This window comes from Danio rerio, chromosome 4 (genome assembly GCF_052040795.2).
Source record: "Danio rerio strain M-AB ecotype USA chromosome 4, GRCz13ab, whole genome shotgun sequence".
Classification (NCBI taxonomy): domain Eukaryota; kingdom Metazoa; phylum Chordata; class Actinopteri; order Cypriniformes; family Danionidae; genus Danio; species Danio rerio.
Genome location: NC_141024.2, coordinates 33,499,833 through 33,512,843, shown reverse-complemented (window position 1 = coordinate 33,512,843; position 13,011 = coordinate 33,499,833). Strand labels below are relative to the sequence as shown.

Sequence of the window (13,011 nt, the reverse complement as noted above, 5' to 3'; positions counted from 1 at the left end):
AAAAAAAAAAAATCTACATCTTTTTATGAATTAAATTATTAAATTTATTAAATAAATGGTTTGGTAAAATTGAAACACTGAAGTATTTTAAATGAATACAATAAGTCTTTTCACACAGACTGTTAATGTGTGGGCCATGTCCTTAGAAATACATAACATCTATTTAACTTAATTTTGACAAACAAGCCTCATAAAAAGGAAATTCTACAGTCTAAACTATTTTTTTTAATGATTTGTTGTATTCATTTTATTTAAAACAATCTAATTTGGCTATTATGTAATGAACTAACATTTTTTTTATTTACAAAAAAACTGAAAACTATATGAAAAGTGAGCCCAGTGTAGAACAATAATATGGTAGAGTTGGCAGAAAACAATTTGAAAAAACACTGTATTTTCCATAATTTTAGCTCACTATTATTAAAATATTCAATAGTAATATGATATGAAAAGTGGGCACAGTAGTACATTAGGACACATAGAACAATAATCTGGTTGAGTTGGCAGAAAACAATTAGATTTTATTATTTTATGATTTTTCTAATATGACATACAGTTAAAAACACTGTATTTTTCATGATTTTAGCGCGTGATTATTAAAATATTCAACAGTAATATGTTAGGAAAAGTGGGTACAGTGGTACATTTGGACATGTAGAACAATAATCTGGTAGAGTTGGCAAAAAACAATTTGATTTTGTTTTTTTATGATTTTTCTAATATGACCATACAGTTAAAAACACTATTTTTCATGATTTTAGCGCGTGATTATTAAAATATTCAACAGTAATATGTTATGAAAAGTGGGTACAGTGGTACATCAGGACATGTAGAACAATAATCTGGTAGAGTTGGCAGAAAACAATTTAATTTTGTTTTTTTATGATTTTTCTAATATGACCAAACAATTAAAAACACTATTTTTCATGAATTTAGAGCTATTATTAAAATGTTCAACAGTAATATGATATGAAAAGTGGACACAGTGGTACATCAGGACACATAGAACAATAATCTGGTTGAGTTGGCAGAAAATAAGTTGATTTTATTTTTTTATGATTTTTCTAATATGACATATAGTTAAAAACACTTTTTTATTTTTTATGATTTGCGCGCTATTAATAAAATATTCAACAGTAATATGTTATGAAAAGTGGGTACAGTGGTACATTTGGACATGTAGAACAATAATCTGCTGGAGTTGGCAGAAAACAATTCGATTTTGTTTTTTATGATTTTTCTAATATGACCATACAGTTAAAAACACTATTTTTCCTGATTTTAGAGCGTGATTATTAAAATATTCAACAGTAATATGAAATAAAAGTGGGTACAGTGGTACATCAGGACATGTAGAACAATAATCTGGTAGAGTTGGCAGAAAACAATTTAATTTTGTTTTTTTATGATTTTTCTAATATGACCAAACAATTAAAAACACTATTTTTTATGAATTTAGCGCGTGATTATTAAAATATTCAACAGTAATATGATATGAAAAGTGGGTACAGTGGTACATCAGGACACATAGAACAATAATCTGGTTGAGTTGGCAGAAAACAATTTGATGTTATTTTTTAATGATTTTTCTAATATGACATACAGTTAAAGACACTATTTTTTATGTTTTGCGCGCTATTATTAAAATATTCAACAGTAATATGTTATGAAAAGTGGGTACAGTGGTACATCAGGACATGTAGAACAATAATCTGGTGGAGTTGGCAGAAAACAATTTGATGTTATTTTTTTATGATTTTTCTAATATGACTACAGTAAAAAACACTGCATTTTTCATGATTTAGTGTGCTATTATTAAAATATTTAACAGTAATATGTTATGAAAAGTGGGCAATAAATTGCTATTTTAACTGTTTTCTAACATGCACAGTTGAAGTCAGAATTGTTAGCCCCCTGTTTATTTTTTCTCTAATTTCTGTTTAACAGAGAGCAGATTTTTTTCAACACATTTGTAAACATAATCGTTTTAATAACTCATTTCTAATAACTGATTTACTTTATCTTTGCCATGATGACAGTAAATAATAATAGACTAGATATTCTTCAAGACACTTCTATACAGCTTAAAGTGTCATTTAAAGGCTTAACTAGGTTCATTGGGATGCTGCTGCTCTGACTAATTTAGAGATGAGCCCTCTATCTCTGCATTTTTCAGCTTGTTGAACAGTTGTGTGCTTTTATACACAGTTGCAAAACTATAAACATGTGCTTTTAATGAAAGAAATGCATCTTATAACTTTTTAATGCATTTTTTACTCTTCATTTGCAAAAAAAAAATGTATATATCATGGTTGGTTTTCTTGTGATCAAATTTCACAGCCATGTACTATGAATCATTGACAGTTGGTAAATACACTGCAAAAATTATTTCCTTTTTATTGTTTTTGTCTTGTTTCTAGTCCAAATATGTAAAAAATCTTGAAGAATAAACATTTTCTAGACAGATTTTCTGTGGAAAATGCTTATTGATTTAATTTGATTTTGATTTAAAGTGATTTTTTTAAGATATTTGAACTAGCAAAAACAAAACGTATATATAAGAAAAAAAGCATATTTTATAATGTAAGCAACATAGCTACAGCAAATAAAATTGATAACGCGCATTTTAAATTTAAAGTGTGCAAATAATCAAGGATTAACGATAATTTATCATATTGTCTGCACCAAGGGGGCCCCAAATAAAATTCTGCTTAGGGCCCCCTAAAGGCTTGGGCCGGCCCTACCTATGATATTCAATATGATCATGTCTCCTGAATCCCGCATTTAAAACACGCTTTACAGCACCGCTCGACGCGGATCGCTTGATTTCAGTGTCTGCGCGTTCACGGTCGCGTGCATGAGCGGCCAGGGCGTTCCCGAGTGAATATTTCGCCGAAATTCCCCCTGGTGACTATTTTTGGTACAACACCGCCATTCAGAAACGAAAGTGAAAGTGTTTAGTTGTTGTGTTGCAGTTTTAAACAACCAGAATTCATCATTTACCAACGCAGAACAGCTTTAAATCTTTAATGTCTGGACAAAACCTGTAAGCTTTATGTGAATGTGTGTATGATGCTATTATAATCAGACGGATGACGCTGTGATTCTTCATTAGTGTAATGATTCATCAGACATTTCTGGATCCATTTGCACACTTTAATAACAGTAAGATATCACAGGTGGAAACTCACAAACATCAGATAGAATAGGAAATTTTCAGTATGATAGTCGAAGAGCAGGCGAGGGTCGGGATAAGGAGAGAGTAATCGTAAACGAAAGACAGGCAGAGATTCGAGGCAGGCGGCTGACAAAAGGAATCAATATAACTACGCACTGGTCAGGGCAGGCAGATAGCTTCAGAAACAATAAGACAGTCCAGGTCGATACACAGATAGGCAATAAACAACAAGATAACGCTCAGAGATGATGGCCGGGGCTAATCAAAACTTCGCACCGAGTGAAGGATGTGTGCGTTTATATAGAGAGTCTGAAATGGGTTTCAGCTGTATGTAATCAGTCCCAGTCGAGCATTGGGGAGGTTAGAACTCAGGCGATGGCTCCCTCTGGTGGTCAAACGGGGAACTTTCATGAGTGGATATCACAACAGAACCCTCTCCCTGCGAGCAGCTCCGGAGGCAAGTAATTTGTCGGCGTCGAGGTCTTCCGCGCGGTCAGGGGGCCGGCTTGTCCGGATGTCTCTGATGAAATTCTAGGGTAAGCGTGGGATCGAGGATGTCCCTCGCGTTGACCCAACTTCGTTCCTCTGAACCGTAACCCTCCCAGTCCACCAGATATTGGAGGGCGCCACCCAGACGCCTCGAATCAAGTAATTCTCGAACTCGATAAGCCAAATCGCCCTCTATGGTGATGGGGAGCGCCCGCTCGTCGTGTAGTGGTATTTCCTCTCGTGGACCACCAGCGGGTTTCAGCAAGGAAACATGAAATGTGGGAGAAATGCGATAATGGTTAGGGAGTTCAAGACGAAATGATACTGTGGTAACTTGGCGGATAATTTTAAAAGGACCAACATACCTGGGATTAAGCTTTCTAAAGGAATTTCGGTTGCGTAGATCTCTGGTCGATAACCACACCCACTGTCATGGACTGTATCGATGACCTGTTCGCCGATGCCGGTTGGCTTGCACCTCCTGTCTTCTCACTGCTCTTAATAGGTGTGTGTGAGTTCTATTCCAGATTTCCTCGCTTCTTCGGAACCAATCATCAACTGCAGGCAATGTAGTGGGTTCTCCGGACCATGGAAATAGGGGCGGTTGATATCCGAGAATGCATTTGAATGGGGTTTTTCAGGTAGAGGGTTTGACAAGGGAATTTTGTGCGTACTCGGCCCACAGGAGACAGCGATTCCAATCTGACGGATGCTGATGACAATAAGATCGAAGGAAGCGGGTAATTTCCTGATTTAGTCGCTCGGTCTGTCCATTTGACTCAGGGTGATATCCAGAGGTGAGGCTGACGTTGATATTTAGGTTTTTACAAAAAGCAGCCCATAATCGTGACGTAAATTGGGGTCCCCGATCAGAGACGATATCATCAGGGAGTCCATAAAAGCGAAAAACCCAGTTACACATCGCCTCCGCTGTCTCTAGCGCGGTGGGCAGTTTAGGCAGAGGAATGAGATGACATGCCTTAGAAAACCGATCAATGACAGTGAGCACCACCGTGTTGCCCTGAGATACCGGAAGATCGGTTATGAAATCTAGAGCGATATGGGACCAGGGACGTTCAGGAACTGGGAGTGGTTGTAATAATCCGGCTGGTACTTGATGTAAAGATTTTGTGGTCTGTCAAGTGATGCAGTTCTTCACGTAGCCCATGACATCCTTCCATTACGCTGGCCACCAGAAACGATTGGAAACTAGATTCTTTGTGGCTGTTATACCTGGATGACCTGCGCTGGGGTTGTCATGCACTTGCTTCAACACCTCCTGTCGAAACTCTGATGGTACAAATGTCAAACCAGCAGGACAGTCTGCAGGTGGGGGATTGTCGTGATTAAACTGAGTAATCTCCGTGATTAAGTCCCATTGAACGGGAGCCAGTAGTAAATGATCGGGTATAATGGCATCAGCCTGCTCGAACTCGTTACCCCTCTCCTCCATTCGTGAAAGTGTGTCCGCCTTGGTGTTCTTGCTGCCCGGACAATAAGTTACAGTAAAGTTGAAACGAGTAAAGAACAAAGCCCAACGAGCCTGTCGGGGATTGAGGCGCTTGGCAGTGCGCAAGTACTCAAGATTTTTGTGGTCGGTTAGTACGGTAAATGGAAAGATCGCTCCCTCTAACCAATGTCGCCATTCCTCCAGTGCAAGCTTGATAGCTAGGAGTTCCCTGTTACCGACGTAATAGTTACGTTCTGCACTGTTTAACTTGCGTGAGAAGAAGGCGCATGGATACATCTTCTCAGGGATGCCCTGGCGCTGAGAGAGTACCGCCCCTACTCCTGTGTTGGAGGCGTCTACTTCCACCACAAAAGGTAGTACGGGATTAGGATGATGTAATACTGGCGCGGAGGTGAATTTCTCCTTTAGCACTGAGAAGGCCTGTATAGCTTCGGGTTTCCAGATTAACTTAGCGTGACTGCGTTTAGTCATGGAGGTGAGGGGAGCTGCTAGGGTACTGAAGTTTCTAATAAATCTTCTATAGAAGTTTGCGAAGCCTAGGAAGCGTTGTAGCTGTTTTAAAGTCTGGGGGAGTGGCCACTCCTGTACTGCGGTTACCTTTCTCTCATCCATGGTAAATCCTTCCGCGCTGATAATGTAGCCCAGGAAAGACACACTTGTCAGATGGAACTCACATTTTTCGAATTTTGCATAAAGGTGATGGTGAATAAGCCTCTGTAACACTGCTCTTACATGTTGGATGTATTGCTCCACAGTATTAGAGTAGATTAGAATGTCGTCTATATAGATGATTACCCACTGATCCAGCATGTCACGAAAGACATCATTCATAAATGCCTGAAAGACGGATGGACTGTTGGCCAACCCGAAGGGCATCACGGTGTATTCATAGTGCCCCCTGATGGTGGAAAACCCGGTTTTCCACTCGTCTCCCTGCTTTACCCGTATTAGATTATAGGCATTCCGCAAGTCGAGTTAGGTATAGATTTTAGCCTGACGTAGTTGTTCTAGGGCTGCTGGTACCAGAGGTAGAGGATATCGATATTTGACTGTGATCTCATTGAGACCACGATAATCAATGCATGGACGCAGATTACCATCTTTTTTCTTAACGAAAAAGAAGCCGGCCGCCGCCGTTGAAGTAGATGGGCGAATGAATCCTTTTCCTAGTTCCTCCTGGATGTAGGAGTTCATGGCTTCTGACTCGGGCTGAGACAGTGGAAATATTCTTCCCTTGGGAGGTATCGTGCCTGGCAGCAGCTCAATTGCATAGTCATAGGGGCGATGAGGTGGTAAGTGAGTGGCGCTTTGCTGGCTGAACACCTCGGTCAAATCAGAATATACTGTTGGTAATGTGGCAAACTCTTGATCTTGTAGGGATTGTATACTTATTGTCTGGACAGGAAGCTTAGTGATCTCATCAAGGCATTGATGTAAACAAGTTGAGCCCCACTGGAGTATCTGCCCCTTCTGCCAGGAAATGTGAGGGTCGTGCCGGCGCAGCCAGGGTAAAACGAGAATTACAGGATGTCTATATGGTTAAATTATATAGAAGTTGATCCTTTCCTTATGCAGCGCCCCGATTTGTAAATTAATGGATGTTGTGACATGCTGGATCCTTCCAGACGTCCGTCTAGCGCTTCCACTGCAAGCACAGATTCACATGGTAGCAACGTTAACTTATTACGTCTAGCAAATTCTCATGACATAAAATTACTAGCGGCACCTGAATCAATTAGGGCTGTACAATCAATACCCCAATCCGCCTGAGACATGCTTATTCGAATAGTTAAACTTGATATGTTAGAAGATGGTAGACTCACCGATCAAGCTGGACGGACCGTGCAATTAATGCGTCGATGCCCAGATTCTCCGCAATATAGACAGAGATGGTTCTGCAATCTGAGTTCATGCTTAATTGAGTTGATTGAGTGTAGCCAAGTTGCATGGGTTTATTCTGCGTCGGTTCGAGATCAGGGAGGCGTCGCAGCTGCGGTACTCGGCGTGCTCTGATAAGATTATCCAGTCGGATTGTGATTTCAATCAATTCACTAAGAGTTTTACCCTCTTCGCGACAAGCCAGTTCTGACTGTAATTCAGCAGATAATCCCTTACGAAAAAACAGCTTAAGAGGGTCCTCACCCCAGTTTGTTTGAGCTGCCAGCGTACGAAAGGCAAGTGCATACTCAGCTGCTGTTCGCCTTCCCTGAAGAAGTGTCAACAGCTGCTCTCCGGGGCTCTTCCCATCGGCAGGGTGTTCGAACACTGCTCGAAATTGTGTCAGGAAATCCTTAAAGGATATAAAAGTGTTACCCTCCGGCTTCCATATAGCTGTAGCCCATTCCAGGGTTTTTCCAGAAAGCAGAGCGCATACAAAGGCGATTCGGCTGGAATCAGTGGGGTAAAGAAACGGTTGTTGATCAACAAATAATGAACATTGCTGTTAAAATCCCTTACATTTGGAGGGATTGCCGTCAAATTTATCGGGGAAAGCCAATCTGGGATTTACTGCAGACTGTGGCAGGGGATCGAGGGGCATACTGAGAGGCGAAGGAGGAGGGGGAGAAGGAGCGGTCGAGGGGTTAACAGGTGCGACATGTAGCCGCTGTACAGCTTGAACAAGCTCCTCGGTTAAAGTGGTCAGTCGTACCAGCTGTTGTCGATGAAGGGCTAACTAGGCTCCCTGAGTGGATAATTCGAACGATAACTGTAGTAGAGTTGCTGGATCCCTTTGTGGCGAAGTTTTCTGTAATGATTCATCAGACATTTCTGGATCCATTTGCACACTTTAATAACAGTAAGATATCACAGGTGGGAACTCACAAACATCAGATAGAATAGGAAATTTTCAGTAGGATAGTCGAAGTGCAGGCGAGGGTCGGGATAAGGAGAGAGTAAGACAGGCAGAGATTCGAGGCAGGCGGCTGACAAAAGGAATCAATATAACTACGCAGTGGTCAGGGCAGGCAGATAGCTTCAGAAACGATAAGACAGTCCAGGTCGATACACAGATAGGCAATAAACAACAAGATAACGCTCAGAGATGATGGCCAGGGCTAATCAAAACTTCGCACCGAGTTAAGGATGTGTGCGTTTATATAGAGAGTCTGAAATGGGTTTCAGCTGTATGTAATCAGTCCCAGTCGAGCATTGGGCAGATTAGAACTCAGGCGATGGCTCCCTCTGGTGGTCAAACGAGGAACGTTCATGAGTGGATATCACAACAATTAGTTTACTCGTGATGAGCTTCTTGATTTAAGTGTCTCAACTGCTGATCTATTCCTGCATTCAGCTGAATTATGAAGGCTGATCAATGACTGGAGATTTGTGATTGTTCATCAGTTTCTTTTAGAGTTTCTGCTGGAGATCAAACTCTTCAGGTCCATCATGGAGGACAAACACACACCTGGAGATCTGGATTTGTCTACAGGATGCAGGTATTAGACCTACACTTGACATTTCATATGATTATTTTCTACAGGATATTATATTTACTCTCTGTTAGTTGTGTTTTTAATCATTCAGAATATTTAACACACACAGCCAGAAAGATTTTGTACAATCATCATGAAAAGTATCATGAAGTGCTGTTAAAAAAGTGTTTTAATGATGAAATGTTGAGTAAATCTGGTGTGTTGACTCCAGTGTGTGCAGCACTGAACTTTAATCTTCTCTGTTTTAGTTCAGTTAATCAGAACAGAGCAGAAGCAGAGCCCAGCTGTGTGTCTATGAAGAGTGACGTGTCTATGGATCCACCAACAAATTTTAAGAGTGGAAACACAGGACCTGCTGTCAGGTAGATCATCTCTTTAATATCTGCAACTGATGAGTATTTTCATAATAAATGAATCAGTTAATTAGTGTTGTAGATCTGTTGGGTTTCAGATGTTAGATGTTGTATCTGAGCTCTGCAGGATAGTGCTTGAAGATCTCCGCTTTACACTTCAGGCCACAATTGATGGTGTTAACAAGCCAATCAGCGCTTTATTAATAGTTAGTGAGGTAGAAGGTGGGTTTAGGTTTTGGGTAGGGTTAGGGATCCACAATAAGATCATACTATATGACTACAAACGAGCAGTTCATATGTTCACATTACACAGATAATAAGCCGGTAGTTAATAGTATGAATTGTGAGCTAAACTAAAATGTTCCCGATCTCCTGCCATAAAGGGCTTTTCCTGCACACTTTCCCCTGCTGTTTCTGTGCTGTACTGATCAGCCATTCCTCTGATCTGAGTCTGTTTTCACTGAAGCACAGTCATCATCATGTTGTGTTGGCCTCATAGATGCTGCTGATCAACACATTTGGTTTCTAGAATTGAAATTTCTCAAGTTCTCCTGCTCATTCAGTCATGATAGATGATGGTAAATGAACTTGTCTTGCTGTCCTCAAAGTCTGGACTGGAGCTCTGCAGACAAACCCCCAATGAGTGACCTTCTGAAGACTGAGTGACGAGGAGGAAGATAAGGAAAGCTGCTGGGGGCTGGAATAACAGTCAGCTGACACAGTGCAGTTTATACTGCTGCTTATATAGTCATGTGATGATGATTGACACGCCTGTATGATTAAGCTCCTCCCACACCTACACTGTGGACTTCATTCAGTGATTTGTTGATTAGTTTCAGCTCTATTCTGCTCTAATAGTGCTGCATTGCTGCTGGACTTTCTCTACTAGAAATGAGCCTTGATCTGTATTTGCTGATATTTTCCACATTCAGACAGTTTCTGTTCAAATATAAAGGAAATTAATTTAAGTATTTTTGTAAATGAAGAATGAATAATATTAGGTTTGTGCAGTGTGTGCAGCGCTCAACTTTAATCTTCTCTGTTTTAGCTCACGTAAGAGGAAGAGAGCAGAAGCAGAGCCCAGCTGTGTGTCTTTGAAGAGTGACGCATCTATGGATCCACCATTAAAATTTAAGAGTAAAAACACACAACCTGCTGTCAGGTAGATCATCTCTACACACACATGATCACACAACAGCATTTATATGATTCTGTGTTTCTAGAAGATCAGAAAAACAAGTATTACATTTACAGGAGACTTTAAATCTGAATGTCCACACACTCACATCTGATCATTAGTGAAGTACTAATAAACTATTAATACTTAAACTGTTAGAGTTAGTAGAGTGAGTTAACAGGCTTTTACAATAGTCAGCAAAGTGTGGATAATCAAGAGAAAGATTTTAGACGAGATGAATGAACAAGTTCTGTGAGACAAACACACCACACAGTCTTTATTGTAACAGAGTCCAGCTAGTAAGTGCTGTGCAGGTAAACCTCACTCCTCTGACCTCTAAAGGTGCTCTAGTGACAGACGCTAGAGGCCATGGTCTTTAGCCTTCTTGGTAGAGCAATTGACTCCCATGCGGAAGGTCGCCGGTTGGATCCCAGCTCGGAGCGGGTTGGGTGGTGTAGGACCGGCAGTGTTACACTTGTGCTCTCTCACATTTTCATCCTAAAAGATTTTAAATGTCTTCAGTGAGCATCCAGCATCATTGTGAATAAAGGATATCAAATGATTAAAGTGTTACATTTAATAAATGACAAGTACTATTAAATGTTTACAGCCTTTTGAGCAGTAGATGTGATCAGTGTGTGGTGTTTAAATTAAATCTGATTAAATCTGTGTATTGTGTCTCGGCTTGTTCAGAGAAATCACACATGGCTTCATTAGTGGATCTTTACACTCACACTCATTGGTTCTTTGTGTTGTTGTTGTTGTTCCTGCAGTGTGGATAGAGATGATCAGTCTGGAGACCTGCTGCAGGATTCACTCCAACCAGAACATGATGAACTTCAGAGAGTCAAAGAGCAGCACAAAACCACCATGAAGAACAAGTATGAGAGATTATTTGAGGGAATCAACCATGAAAAGACTCAAACCCTCCTGAACAGGATCTACACACAGCTCTACATCATAGAAGGAGAGAGTGAAGGAGTGAATGAAGAACATGAGGTTTTACAGATGGAGAAAATAGCCAGAACAAAACCCTCACAACACACTCCAGTCTACTGCAATGACATCTTTAAAGCCTCAGCTGGAGCAGGACATGAGGTGAAGATCAAAAAGGAGAAAGCCCAGATCAAGACTGTTCTCACTAAAGGCATCGCTGGAATCGGGAAAACCGTCTCTGTGCAGAAGTTCATTCTGGACTGGGCCGAGGGAAAAGCCAATCAGGATGTAGATTTTATGTTTGTGCTTCCATTTCGAGAGCTGAACTTGATCAGAGATCATCAGTACAGTCTTCACAGACTTCTGCTGGACTTTCATCCTGAACTTGAAGATCTGGAGCCCAAGATTTATGAGCAGTTTAGAGTTGTGTTCATCTTTGATGGTCTGGATGAAAGCAGAATCACACTCAACTTTTCAGATGAGGAGAAAGTTTGTGCTGTGACTGAATCTTCATCAGTGGCTGTGTTGATGTGGAGTCTCCTGAAAGGAGATCTGCTTCCCTCTGCTCTCATCTGGATCACCTCCAGACCAGCTGCAGCCCATCAGATCCCCTCCAGATACATCAAGCGTCTGACAGAAATTCAGGGATTCACTGAGCCTCAGAAGGAGGAATATTTCAGGAAGAGAATCAGTGATGAGCATCAAGCCAGCAGAGTCATCTCCCACATCAGAAGAGCAAGAAGCCTCCAGATCATGTGCCACATACCCGTCTTCTGCTGGATCTCCTCCACTGTGCTTCAGAAGCTCCTGGAAGAAGATGTGAGTGCAGAAATCCCTCAAACTCTGACTGAGATGTACATCCACTTCCTGCTGATTCAGATCAACATGAGGAAGCAGAAGTATGAAGAGAGAGATCCAGAGAAACTCCTGCAGTCCAACAGAGGAGTGATCCTCAAACTTGCTGAAGTGGCTTTCAGACAGCTGATGAAGGGCAATGTGATGTTCTATGAGGAGGACCTGATTGAGAGCGGCATAGACGTCACTGACGCCTCGGTGTATTCTGGGATTTGCACTGAGATCTTCAAGGAGGAATCTGTGATTCAGCAGAGGAAAGTCTACAGCTTCATCCATCTCAGCTTTCAGGAGTTTCTGGCTGCTTTCTTTGTGTTTTACTGCCATTTAACAAAGAAGAGAGAACTGCTGGAGTTGATTTTAGGATATTCATATGATCAATATCTAAAGTCCAGCTCTGAGAAGTCTCTGTATGATCTGCTCAGTTTAGCAGTAGATAAAGCTGTCAGGAGTAGTAATGGTCATCTGGATCTGTTCCTGCGGTTCCTGCTGGGCGTCTCACTGGAGTCCAATCAGAGACTCTTCCAGGATCTGCTGACACACACAGAGGAGAGCTCAGAGAGCATCAGGAGAATCACACAGTACATTAAAGACCAGATCAAGAGCGATGACTATTTCAAGAGAGCAGCTGAAAGATTCATCAATCTGTTCCTCTGTCTGCTGGAGGTGAAAGATCAGACTCTGGCCAGAGAGATTCAGGAGTTTGTGAAATCAGACAAACACTCAGAGGAGGAACTCTCTCCTGCTCACTGCTCAACAATCTCCTACATGATTGAGATGTCAGAGGAGCCGCTGGATGAGTTTGAGCTGCAGAAATTCAACACATCAGCTGAGGGAAGACTGAGACTGACAGCAGCTGTGAGAAACTGCAGAAGAGCTCTGTGAGTATTCATTGATTGATCACAGAAGACACACATCAGTCTGCACTGAAGACTCAGATCAGTTTAGTGAATCACTGCCCTGCTTTAACAGAAAATCTTTAGCTGGCCATATCGTCCCCCTGTGAGATCGCTGATACACCATATTACTGCATGGGGACGCAGTGGCAGTGTTCTGTTTCCTTATTTGCTCATTTATTTCAGCATTTCTAAACGTATTTAACAAACTTTTCTTGACTTTTT

The 13,011-nt window shown here is 41.2% G+C and overlaps 1 protein-coding gene across 1 annotated transcript; it reads left to right on the top strand.

Moving 5' to 3' along the window:
- Window positions 1–8,402: 8,402 nt before the first annotated feature.
- LOC560232 (novel nacht domain containing protein) lies at window positions 8,403–12,775 on the top strand. Its single transcript, NM_001123254.2, is given in 4 exon segments — window positions 8,403–8,575; window positions 8,821–8,934; window positions 9,974–10,087; window positions 10,876–12,775. Coding segments are annotated over 4 exon segments (2,178 nt in total). The 5' UTR covers window positions 8,403–8,525.
- Window positions 12,776–13,011: the final 236 nt, after the last annotated feature.